This window comes from Pelophylax lessonae (assembly GCF_965119305.1).
Source record: "Pelophylax lessonae genome assembly, chromosome: 3".
NCBI lineage: Eukaryota > Metazoa > Chordata > Amphibia > Anura > Ranidae > Pelophylax > Pelophylax lessonae.
Genome location: NC_138770.1, coordinates 100590270 through 100604079, shown reverse-complemented (window position 1 = coordinate 100604079; position 13810 = coordinate 100590270). Strand labels below are relative to the sequence as shown.

General features: G+C 42.2%; 1 protein-coding gene across 12 annotated transcripts in view; it reads right to left on the bottom strand.

The window, feature by feature from the left end:
• The window catches only part of OTOF (otoferlin), a 588950-nt gene that overhangs the window by 91244 nt on the left and 483896 nt on the right, over positions 1 to 13810 (bottom strand). For all 12 annotated transcript variants that reach the window (XR_014225011.1, XM_082249402.1, XM_082249403.1 and 9 more), the window contains exons 19-21: positions 7761 to 7861; positions 2939 to 3029; positions 2569 to 2685 (exon numbers count right to left, since the gene is read on the bottom strand). Coding sequence is in view for 11 of the 12 variants with exons in the window: in XM_082249402.1 (XP_082105528.1) it covers positions 2569 to 2685; positions 2939 to 3029; positions 7761 to 7861 (309 nt within the window). In the remaining variant the exon portion in view is untranslated. The remainder of the gene's footprint in view (positions 1 to 2568; positions 2686 to 2938; positions 3030 to 7760; positions 7862 to 13810) is intronic.

The following is a 13810-nucleotide window of genomic DNA, read 5'->3' as shown; positions in this document are numbered from 1 at the left end:
CTCCTTGCGGGGGAAGCCATCCCTCTTGGGAGAACACAGTGATTATTGCTAGCAGCTATGGCTGCTGGCAATAATCGCATTCCTATGAATCTGACATGTTAGTTGTACCCAAGTTAATTGATGGATTGACTCGGGTACTGTAAGCTGACTTACCGTATCTATAGAGGAGAACTGTTGGCACCCTAGGCTGACCTACTATATCTATAATGGAGAAACTTTGTCTTTCTAGGCTGACCTACCATATCTATAGAGAAGCAGCATTGTTACCCCAGGCTGACCTACTATATCTATAGAGGAGTAACATTATCACTCAGACTGACCTACAATATCTATAGAGAAGCACTGCTGTAACCATAAGCTGACCTACTATATCTATAGAGGAGCAGCTGTGTAACCCTAGGCTGACCTATTATATCTATAGAGGAGCAACGTTGTGACCCTAAGCTGACCTACTATATCTATAGAGGAGCAGCGGTGTAACCCTGGGCTGACCTACTATATCTACAGAGGAGCAGCGCTGTCACTCTAGGCTGGCCTACTATATCTAAAAAGGAGCAATGTTGTTACTCTAAGCTGACCTACCATATCTATAGAGAAGCAGCATTGTCACCCCAGGCTGACCTACTATGTCTATAGAGGAGTAACGTTGTCACCCAGGCTGACCTACCATATCTACAGAGGAGAACTGTTGTCACCATAGGCTGGCCTACCATATCTACAGAGGAGAACTGTTGTCACCATAGGCTGATCTCCTATATCTATAGAGGAGCAGCGGTGTAACCTTAGGCTGTCCCACAATATCTATAGAGGAGCAGCATTGTCACTCTAGGCTAGCCTACTATATCTAAAGAGGAGCAACGTTGTCACTCTAGGCTGACCTCCCATATCTATAGAGGGGAACTGTTGTCACCATAGGCTGACCAACTATATCTATAGCGGAGCAGAGGTGTAAGGCTAGACTGACCTACTATATCTACAGAGGAGCAGCGTTGTCTCTCTAGGCTGGTCCACTATATCTAAAGAAGAGCAACATTGTCACTCTAGGCTGACCTACCATAGCTATAGAGGAGCACTGTTGTCACCCTAGGCTGACCTACTATATCTATAGAGGAGTAACGTTGTCACCCAGACTGACCTACCATATCTATAGAGGAGAAATGCTGTAACCCTAAGCTGACCTACTATATCTATAGAGGAGCAGAGGTGTAAGGCTAGGCTGATCTACTATATCTACAGAGGAGCAGCGTTGTCACTCTAGGCTGGCCTACTATATCTAAGAAGCAGCAATGTTGTCACTCTAGGCTGACCTACCATATCTATAGAGGAGCACTGTTGTCACCCTAGGCTGACCTACTATATCTATAGAGGAGTAACGTTGTCACCCAGACTGACCTACCATATCTATAGAGGAACACTGTTGTTACCTTACCCTAAGCTGACCTACTATATCTTTAGAGGAGCAGCATTGTCACCCAGGCTGACCTACCATATCTACAGAGGAGAACTGTTGTCACCATAGGCTGACCTTTTTTATTTATGGAGGAGCAGTGTTGTCACCCAGGTTGACCTACTATATCTATAGAGCAACAGCGGTGTAACCCTAGGCTGACCCACTATATCTACAGAGAAGCAGCATTGTAACCCCAGGCTGCCTTACCACATCTATACAGGAGCAGCACTATCACCCCAGGCTGACTTTCTATAGATAAAGAGGAGCAACTTTGTCACCCAGGCTGACCTCCTGATTTGGATTACGAACATCTCTCTCTTCTCCTACACATTGGGGAGGTGCTTTATAGTTTATAGAAAATAGCTAGGAAGTCTGATAACATCGTCTGAGATTTCGGTTGAGTACACAAAAAGTTATAGGAACACTGGATTTCCTTGAGTATCAGCAAATATATTACATGTTTGCTCTTGTGTTCAGATATTCTTTAAATATGAATCTGATACTCAAGCTGCTTGCTATCCACCCACAACCATGTATCATATGGGGTCTTTTTACAAAACATTTGTTGCACAAATGTCAGAAGCATGCATGCAGCTGAACAAAATGTGACTGTATGTTTTGCAAGAGATTGCTTAGTCCCGGTTCACACTACCGTGACTTGTCAGCCTGACAAGTCGCGGTCCATTCTGTGCTACGGGAACCGTTCTAATAGGAGCGACTCGAGTCGCTCCGACTTAGAAAATAGTTCCTGTACTACTTCGGGGCGACATCGGACCGACTTGCATTGACTTCTATTTTATGAAGTCTGTGCAAGTCGCGCCAAAGTCGCGGTGCACGCGACTTCACAGGTCCCCCCCGAAGTCGGATCGCCATAGTGTGTTATATCTTCATCTTCATCTAGTGGCCAACATGCGGGAGAGTTATCTGAAGCACCTCAATGACAAAACTATATCACATTTTGGCTGACAGATGGAGCTGAAGATAAAGGTGTTAATCTTGAATAAAAATTAAGGTCTCATTTCATTCAGCGTGCATGATTGCTTCTGACATTTGTGCAACAAATGTTTTAAAAAATAGACCCCTATGTGTGTTGTAAAGTGATGTATGACGCAGCTCACCTCATCAGCCAGGAATCGCAGTTTGTGCAGGAAGTTCTGGACCAACTTTAGTTTATCTCTTACGGTGTTCTTCTTCACCTGAGACCTCATTGTCTTGGCCTGGGTCCCCATGTTCTCCTGCAGAGATGGAGGCAGAGCAAGGACACACATTGCATATGCAGCTTTGGCACAGAAAGAATTAAATTCCATAATTTAAGGTCAATATGAAAGAACAGAAGACCACAGCAAAGCAGTCATAATCCTCCTCTACTGATCTGACCTCTGTAGTATAAACTTTGGTTGGCTGATGAATGCTAGTGCACTTTGTATGGAATCTTTCCTCTTTACCTTGCCTAATTAAATGAGAAATGAAAGATGTGCTAGGACTTACTAGCTCTCGCATACAGGATTTTAATCGCTCGCGGTCCAGTTTAGTCCGGCCATTCTGATTTTGATCCTTGTTGGCCAATGTGACAAATCGACTGCAATGGAAGTTAAAGAACAACTGAATATTCCTGCATGACAATCTAAAAAGTACAAAGTCCAGTTACTATATGATGCACAAAAAAACTTAATTTACCTTTTTTGACTGAGCCAAATCCTCCATCATTTGTGTCTCACACGCTCCCCCTCCCAGGCACTGCAGTTCACAGTTGGAGGGTTTCAGCAACAGAGGCAGTGCTGTCATTCCAGAATTCAGTGGGGAGGAGTAGGTGTTGCCAAGTGCTGATTGACAAGCTTAGAGGCTTGTGAATCAGCAGTGACAATGCTGACAACCATGCCCCCTGAAATATTTTTACAACCCACTGTAGTACAAACAGACACAATCTACATGAGAGTGGCAACTCTGCTCTGAATTTAGGAGTAGTGCAGCATTGTTGCCACCCCATCAGAAGAAGCTGCATTAGGCAATGGTGGGATCAACAGGTATTTGTGGGACTTTGCAGGAGGACTAAGAGAAAACTGTAAGTGCAGATGCATTTATTACGTATTTAAATGTAAGGCCATAGTTCTAGTTTAATAAAAAAAAAAAAAGGGGGGGGATGACACAAATGCTTTGACAGCTATAATTAAAGCGGTAGTAAACCGCAGTTGTTGGAAAAAAAAATGCCCATGCAAGGCAATGTCATATTGTACTCTCACATTATGAGAGACTTACCTTAGAACTAAGCCCTCCAGCACCACGCTGTCACTGTTGGGAGAGCTGACATCTTCCCAGGTCTTCCTTCTGGGTTTGCATCCTCTGGCTACATGAGGGCCTGGGGCGTGATGATGTCACTCCTATGGATGCACGTGGGAGCTGCCATTTATGGCATAGGCTCTGAAGGTCCGGCAATGTCGGACTTTCAGAGCGCATGCGCCGGTAACGTCACCAGTTCCATGCACTCTGAATATCTCCAAAACTGTGCAAATTAGGAGATATTCACAATACCTACAGGTAAGCCTTACTATAGGTTTTCCCGTAGGTACAAGTGGTAGAACTGAGTTTTTTACCACTTTAACCTGTGATTTGCCCAAGGAAAGTTATAGGTACATTTTAAGAAGGCACAAGGGACATTAACTAATCTTCCTCTTGCTTCTCTACTGCCACAATCCACAGCCCAAGCTTGAAGAGGAACTAGGTAGCTCCGGATATGAGGGAAGACTGGGATACTTGAAAGGTCCTGATAATGTGCAGTTAAAGTCCTGCTGAGGTGACCATACACTATACAATGTGATTATTCAGGAATCATACAATCTCGTCTAGAATTACTAAAAATGTATAATATGAGGACATACCTATCTATCTAGTCACTCTGTATCCAATCATGTGGCCCTTGCACCACATAGTTAATTGTAGATCTAAAAGAGATTGTAAAATCAGATTTTATAGTGCAGGGGTCTCCAAACTTTCTAAACAAAGGGCCAGTTTACTGTCCTTCAAATTGTAGGGGGGCTAGACTGTGTCCAGTTGGAGAAGAAAATGTCTTGGCATCAGGGAACAATAACCCATGATTGATATTAGTGGGAGGAATAGTGCCCCATCATTGGTGTCAGTGGGAGGAATAGTGCCCTATTTTTGGTGTCATTGGGAGGAATAGTGCCCCATCATTGGAGTCAGTGGGAGGAATAGTGCCCTATTATTGGTGTCAGTGAGAAGAATAGTGCCCCATCATTGGAGTCAGTGAGATGAATAGTGCCCCATCATTTGTGTCAGTGGGAGGTATAGTACCCCATCGTTAATGTCAATGGGAGAAATAGTGTGCCATAGTTGGTGTTAGTGGGAGGACTAGTGCCCCATTGTCAGTGTCAGTGGCTGGAATTATGCCCCACTATTGCTGAGAGTGGAGGGAATATTGCCCCAAGGGCCAGATAGAAGCAAGCAAAGGACCGCATTCAGCCTCTGGGCTGCAGTTTGGAGACCACTGGTATAGTGTATGGTGAGCTGCAGATTTCCAGGGACACACTTCTCCTGTTTTTAATATTACAGCTCTACTCCACATAGGCTGTTATGTGATCACTCAGCTCCTGCACACTTTTTCAAAATGAATGATCTTTGCAAGAAGAATTAATGTACAAAATGATTGATCAGCAGAGGAAGAATCTGGCTGTGTATTCAGGGAGAACATTTCCTGCATTGGAGAAGAATGTAACTACAGAGGTGGGCAAGAGCAATATCCTGGAGGAGGAGGGCAGGTGCAGGGTATGCTTTAATGAGGTCAGCTGCTCAAGTACTTCCTACACCACTAACAGTTTTCCTGTCCTATAGGACTTACACCAAGAAGTCACTGAGGAGTTTTTTTTTTTATAGAAGAAAGCATAGACTGAGGTAAGGCCTGACCTAAAATATAGAAAAGGCTTTATTTTCTGCAACAGAGGTACAATAATGGGATATAGGGAAGCTGGAATTTAGAAAAAAAACGGTGAACTTAGTTTAAATTTTTAAACACAGCCCCATTAGTGGCACGTTATAGACTACAAACTAAGAAGGTAGTCAGACATACAATGACTGTTCAATCAACAGACATTAGCTCATTTGGTATCGAGGTAGGGAACACAACAATAATATAAAATTATAACTATCGATTCAATTATATGTTACAAATAAGGAAGGTACACTGTATGAACATGCATCTGTAGATATCTAATAACCTAAACCTAACCAAACTTGCACAAATAAACCAGAGTACTGATTGATTACATATGGTTTGTGTTACAATGAGACTTCTTCAAAAAAGTAATATCTGGACTAATATCTAATAGTAATATTTAGACTTTAGGTGCATTTAGTGCCTCCAAACTCAAAGGGACAGTAGCCTGTCTATAATCAGGTGGAATGGGGCCAAACCAGTCACTGCCTGCCAAGGGTTCAATAATCTATAACATTTTTGAGTACAGTTCCTATTGTGGTATATGAGCTTTTCCCGGGAGATAACAATGTTAACTTGGTTTTTCCACTCCAATCGTTGGAGGGGTAGTGGTCATCCATTTTTGAGCAATTACTTTCTGTGCTATATGAAGCAATCTAATGATAGGATCTACTGCCTCATCAGGTGCCATAGAATCATCAAAGATATTGAGAAGACACATTCTAACCACCTCATTGATATATATTTTGGTACAGAAACAAAGGACTCCATCTATAATTGCACCTGCTGGAAAATTTGATGAGCCAAAGATGCCTTTTTTTGGAATGCCAGGAAAATCTGTTAATATAAACCTACAGACAGACCTGTTCACTTGGAAAAGTATTATACAATTAATGACTCAAGATTGCCTTAATTCCAAACTGTACAATTCCCAGGAAATCAGGCAGATCTGCAGGCAAATTAAAAAAAAAAAAAAGTTCTGATCCACAAAATCTGCTGATTTGGTCATCCTTCATTAGCTAGAAAAATGTAGTGGCAAAATAAAGTAAACAGCAATGAAGCAAATAGCTGAAGCTTATAGACGGGGTCCAAAATGTCACAGTGTAGTTAAGTAGACACAGGCTGCAGCCACTAATCAAAGTTTGTGGGAATGTGTGTGATAATAATGACTACTGCCAATTGAAAGCATTCCATAGGGTCCTTTCACATGGGTGGCCTGCTTGGCGGACTCCGTTTTTCTCAGCGGGGATCGATCCCCCGATCCCCGCTGAGCAGGCAGATGACAGCTCCGTCTCCACTTACTTTGCCTGAGACGGAGCTGTCAGAGTCTCGCTCTCCTCTATGGGAGATCAGATGAAAACGTACCGCCTGTCCATTTTCATCCGATCCTATCCGATCTGATCCGATCCTCTAGACGGATGGAAAATAGGGTTTCCATCCATCTGGATTTCATGGACAGGATCGGATAACAGCAGGTGTCAGTGGAGATGTCCCTGTTGACATCCGCTGCTCCATATAGGTATATGGAGCATCCGATCAGGTCCGCCTGAAAAACTGACAGGCGGACTGGATCGGAAAGCCCGTATGAAAGAGGCCTTACAGCTCCTCTACCTTGTTTCTAAAAGCAATGATCACATTGTTTCTATTGCTTGCATTTCTCAGGCCCCGGGTTGCCAACCGTCAGTAAATTTAGGGACAGTTTGTAAAGATCAGTGATTTTTTACATCTGTCTGTAAATATCAGGGGCTGATATTTTGTCATGCTTTGTTGACTTTTTAAGTGTAAACCAGGCAAATGACTTGTTATGGGTTTTGTCAGTGTCTCCATAGTGTATTAATACTTTTTAAATATCAGTTGTCTTAGTTTTTAATAGGAGTTTTGTAATTTTTCAGGTTATCAGTAAAAAAATGTGCTCCGTCAGTAAATTTTCCATGTTTTGTCAGTAAAAAAATATTACCTGACGTCGGCAACACTGATCAGGTCTAGCCCAATTGTTGGCGTGTCTAAACATCACCCACCAGGAGGCAGTAAAAACTTTACAAAGTATGAGAGCTATAATGTATTCAGCATGGGCAAGATAATACACCAGTCATAATATATCAGGGGCAGTACAGACTGGAGAGGACAGTAAATACTAAAATAATACTGCATTGCAGCGGTGTGCAACTGACACGCCTATCATACATAATCCAAAAGGGGGTAGAAGACACTACAATCATAATGTATCCAGCAGGGGGCATCAGGCACAACAGTCATCTTGTATCCAACAGGGATCAGCAGACACATCAGTTATAATGTTGTGGATACCCTAGATTCTCTATCTATTCCATGTACTATCCCAGAGTGGATGTAGCGTGTACTTACAAGCAGGCACTGCTCAGCTCCTCTAGCACCCCCCGAAGTCTCCTCTCTGGATATGGCTTCTCTGTCTTTATCATCTCATGGACATCATTCAACCCTTCCTCCTGCAGGAGCAGAGCAAAAGGCTAAATTCAGTCTTATAAACACTGTGATAATTACACTTTACTGATGAATAAACATGAAATAAATCACATGGTAAAGCAGATGTAATTCTTAACTGGAGAACATTTATATATTACTAGAACACTGTGAATAATATACAATGGCAGTTTCCTTCTTTTTTCACTTATTATCTTTTACCATTTCTTGTCTACACCCTAATGGCGGCTGCTTGTCATTGCTTAGGTTGGGCTTCCAGATGGTGACATAAGCTTAAAAGAACATTGGCCGCTGGCCTCCTCCAGAAGCACATGTGACCCTATAACAGAAAATACCTGAAGAAATACCTTCATGGCAGGATCAATAACGATTATAATGAAAGATTCAGATTTACAGAGAACAAAAATTACTTTTGAAATTACCTTTAACAGGTTAAAGAATGTATGGGTAAGTTTACATGGATCGCTGGATATAGAAAAGCTTGTATTGTATGTTCTCTTTCACCCTCCCTGACTGCCCTCTTGGCAGGAGAAAGACGGTGTGCTTCTGGAAGAACTACATTTGTGATGCCATTGTTCAAACGTTGCAAGCAGTTTGGTTGAGCATTACACAACCAGAGATGTATAGTAACTAAGTAGAACTACTTCACTACTGTACTTAAGTACCGAAAGGCGGTATCTGTACTTTCCTAGAGTAGAATTTTTTTTCTCCTACTTCTTCTTTTACTTCACTACATTTTTTCAATGATTTCAATACTTCTACTCCGATATTTTTTTTTTGTGTTGCATAGTTACTCGTTACAATTATAAAAATGACCACTGCCAGAACAGTAGATGGCAGGTTTCATGAAGCTCAAAACATGTGTATTATCAGCGCATACGAAAATAAATGCTACTGTATGCATAAATAAAAGCTGCATTTGAAATAATAAAAAACAATATGATGTTCAAACTTTTGACTTCTTTCTTTAACCACTTAAGCCCCGGAGGATTTGGCTGCTAAAGGACCAGGGGTTTTTTGCGATTTTTTACTGCGTGACTTTAACGGACAATTGCGTGACTTTAACGGACAATATTTTTCACATTTTTTTATAAGAAATTCCCCCAAAAAAAAAGTAAAAATCAAAATTTTTTAACATTTTTCGGCCAATTTGTTTTATGCTACCTATGTTTGGTAAAAAAAAATCGCAAAAAGCATATTTTGATTGGTTTGCGCAAAAGTTATCGCGTTTACTAACAAAGGGAAAGATTTCTGTCATTTTTGGTGTTTTTTTTTTTAACGCGTAATGGCGGCGATCTGCGATTTTTTTTCCGGTACTGCGACATTGCGGCGGACAGATCGGACCCTTGACTGACATTTTTGACACTTTTGGGGTTACCAGTGACATTACTGCAGTAATCAGTGCTATACATATGCACTGTTACTACAAAAATGACACTGGCAGGGAAGGGGTTAACTTTATTGGACAGGGAGGGGTTAAGTGTGTCCTAGGGGCGTGCTTCTAACTGTGTAGGGACATTCCTATTGGTGTAAAAGCAAAGATCCACCGTTCTACATAGTAGAACGGACAGATCTTCACTTTTACACAGGGAGAACTGACAGGCAGCTTGTTTACACAAGCTGCTCTGTCTTTCTCCCTTCACAGGAGCGATCGCAGTGTGACTGGCGGACATCGAGTCCGCCGGTCACACGCACTGACTTGCCTGTGAACGAGCCGCGGCGGGCGCGCGCCTCGGCGGGCGCGCGCCCGCCCGCGATAGGCTCGCAAGTCAGTGACAGGCGAGTGACGTACCGATACGTCACTCTGCCTGGCCGGGGCTGACCGCCGCAGTATATAGTCGTGCGGCGGTCGGCAACCGGTTAATAACTACATAACACAGTACTTGTACTTTTACTTTCAGTACTTAAGTAGCAATTTTTTTTCAAAACTACTGGTACTTTTACTTTCAGTACTTGAGTAGCAAAATTAAAAAAAAAAACTACTTGCAATACTTAAGTACAAAAAATGTTGAATACTTTAGTACTTCTACTCAAGTCACTTTTTGATTGAGCACTTCCACTTCTACTCAAGTCACTTTTTGATTGAGCACTTGTACTTTTACTCAAGTATGGGTTTCGAGTACTTTATACAACTCTGTACACAACACAATGGTTGGCTATGGAGGACATATGCGCTGTGCTGTACATGGAATGGAATGTGGTGGGAACTGAAGACCTCCACTGAGCATCCCTTTTAAGTCTGTGCTAGATTTTTGATTTTTTGTTATTCTGTAAGAAGCCAAGGATGGGGGTCCAGCCTGTCTGCATGTGCCTGTTGGTGTTCTCTAAGCATTGGTATGCTTTCTTAGTCACTTGCTGTTTGAGCTTGCAGGGTGTGCTAGAGTGGTGACATTCTGTGTTATGGATGTTTATTGACTCTGGCAATCAGCAGGTTTGGGGGGGGGGGGGGGGGGGCTGGTGAGATGACTGGGAGAAAACTGGTAGATGGTCTCATCTCCTGGGTTACTGCCTGGTGAGCTAGCTGGTAAGGTTTTAAATAGTTGAGGCACTTCCTGGAACTTGGTGTCATCCCCCCCCTGGCTTCTCCCTTGTAAGCTGGCTGGGAAGGTACCAGCGTATGGTTTTTTCCTCCTGAATTTCTGCCCAGTGAGCTGGCTGGTAAGGTTTTAAATAGTTGAGGCACTTCATGGTACTTGGTGTCCCCCCCCCCCCCCCCCGGCTTCTACCTGGTGAGCTGGCTGGGAAGGTGCAAGCCAGAGTTGTATAAAGTACTCGAAACCCATGTTCGAGTAAAAGTACAAGTGCTCGATCAAAAAGTGACTTAAGTAGAAGTGGAAGTGTTTGATCAAAAAGTGACTTGAGTAGAAGTACTAAAGTATTCAACATTTTTTGTACTTAAGTATTGCAAGTAGTTTTTTTTAAAATTTTGCTACTCAAGTACTGAAAGTAAAAGTACCAGTAGTTTTGAAAAAAAAATTGCTACTCAAGTACTGAAAGTAAAAGTACAAGTACTGTGTTATGTAGTTATTAAAGAAAGAAGTCAAAAGTTTGAACATCATATTGTTTTTTATTATTTCAAATGCAGCTTTTATTTATACATACAGTAGCATTTATTTTCGTATGCGCTGATAATACACATGTTTTGAGCTTCATGAAACCTGCCATCTACTGTTCTGGCAGTGGTCATTTTTAAAATTGTAACGAGTAACTATACAGCACAAAAAAAAAAAATATCGGAGTAGAAGTATTGAAATCATCGAAAAAATGTAGTGAAGTAAAAGTGGAAGTAGGGAAAGTGGAAGTAGGAGAAAAAAATTCTACTCCAGGAAAGTACAGATAACGCCTTTCAGTACTTAAGTACAGTAGTGAAGTAGTTCTACTTAGTTACTATACATCTCTGGTGCTAGCACATGGTTTTTCTTCCTGGATTTCTGCCCGGTGAGCTGGCTGGGAAGGTTTTAAATAGTTTAGGTACTTCCTGACACTTTATCTACCCTCCTGGACCTCTACCTGGTGAGGATGCCCTTATGAGAACTGTCTTGCTCCCAGGATTTTGGGTCTAGGGACTGGAGCGATGCAAGTATCTCCCCTGCTTGGAGAAAACCCTGAAGATGTTGGTTTCAGGTGATTTCCAGTTCAGGCTTATAAGAAGCAAGCTGTAACTGGAAAAATAACACAGGAACCTTCCTATGTTGTCCTGCCTTTGAACATGAAAACAACATAATATAGCACTTGAACCTCAATTGAGAAGAAGCCATAGTCTACGTTAAGTATCCAGCCAGCATAGCTCTGCGAGAGTGAGAGAGACCCAGAGATTCTAGAAGGATGTGCTGAAGACCAAAGATTGTGTTTTGTATAGAAAACCTTCAGCTATCCTATGCTCCCTCCACTCTCCTATTGTCCATGCACTGGTGCAATAAACCCGTTCAAATGTAAATTTAACATGGATAGTACCCATCATTCTTCCATCCAGAGAAAAGAATCCTTCCCTGGGAAAAATGGGCCTGGGACCTTATTGCCAAGAAAGTGGGATTAGGACATTAAAAATGTACCTGTTGGTCAGTAGAAGATCAGTACTAGTAGTGCTACACATGTATTCTGAGATTATTTCCACTGTCTGAACATTGTAGTTATAATTCCTTTTCTCTCCTGGGTTCTTCTGACAATTACCTAATTCAGCTCAGTCCCGTTACAAGGTTTCCTGTGCTGCTGTGCAATTAGGTCTCTCTTGAGAGCCGCCTTCAGACATGGCTGCACTTGTAATTAGCAGTTCTTACAGTGCAGATCTCAGTACTTCCAAGGCTACAACAGCTGCAATCCCCAATGTGAACAAATAAATAAATGCGCATTCAGTTTGGGGGTGCAGGGAGAAGGTGTACAACCATGGCCAAAAGTTTTAAGAATGACACAAATGTTTTCACAAAGTCTGCTGCCTCAGTTTTTATGATGGCAATTTGCATATACTCAAGAATGTTATGAAGACTGATCAGATTAATTGCAATTAATTGCAAAGTCCCTCTTTGCCATTGAAATGAATAGCCCTATAAAAAAAAAACATTTTCACTGCATTTGTGAAGAAGTCTTCAGGGCGCCTAATAAAGTCCAACAAGTGTCAGGACCATCTCCTACAGTTGATTTAGCTGCGATATCGGGGCACCACCAGTGCAGAGCTTGCTTAGGAATGGCAGCAGGCAGGTGTGGATGCATCTGCATACACAGTGAAGAGAAGACTTATGGAGGATGGCCTGGTGTCAAGAAGGGCAGCAAAGAAGCCACTTCTCTCCAGTAAAAACATCAGTGACAGACTGATATTCTGCAAAAGGTACATGGATTGGACTGTTGAGGACTGGGGTAAAGTAATTTTCACTGATGAATCCCCTTTCCAATTGTTTGGGGCATCTGGAAAGAAACCTTGTCTGGAGAAGAAAGGGTAAGCACTACCATCAGTCCTGTGTCATGCCAACAGTAAAGCATCCTGAGACCATTTATGTGCGGGGTTTATTCTCAGCCAAGGGAGTGGACTCACTCTCAATTTTGCCTAAGAACACAGTCGGGAATAAAGAATGGTACAAAAGCATCCTCTGAGAGCAACTTTTACCAAACCATCCAAGAACAGTTTGGTGAGGAACAATGCTTTTTCCAGCACGATGGAGAACCTTGCCATAAGGCAAAAGTGATAATGAAGTGACTTGGGGAACAAAACATCAACATTTTGGGTCCATGGCCAGGAAACTCCCAGACCTTAATCCCATTGAGAACTTAGAAAACACACCACAAGGGCAAGGAGGGGAGAAGAAGGGGACTTTTCTTCTTTTTTCTTTATTCGTGATTCTCCATTCTATCTGACTGATTCCTCAGTCATTCTAGTTTAATCTCTGTACTTTTCTTGGCCCCCTGTCTGTTTTTAATCACGCATTATACTGTATTGTTTTATTGATCGAATACGTAATTATTGTACATGTAGCAGGATTTCCAGGCCTTGGACCTGATATGGGTCTGCCATTGTTACCGGTAACACTTCCAACACATTTAAGTTGTGAACCCAAGTGTGAGAACTGAGACAATGACCATTCCGGCATCTTTGGTTTGTTTTGTTTATTTTGTAATGGGGATAGGAGAAGGGAATGAGTGGGATACTCCTCTGGCTCAACTAGGTTCAACTGGGACACTTTACAGAAAAATGCCTGTTAGCGCTGTCTTGACGCTAGATGAATGTCGACCAATGCTTCCTGGCGCTTGAAGATACTGCTTTGCTGATCTGTGCTAGAACTTCGACTTTAACACTCTGGTTAACTCAGAAGATCCAGGACTGTAGTGACACTTGACTCCTGACACTCTGTTTAGCTCCAAAGTCCGGTGAACAGCTCCCTCAAGCCCTTCACTGACTGAGGTAGCTCCTTGTAACTGCTTGTGCTGCTGCAACTCTTAACACTGTAAACTGTACACATTGACTC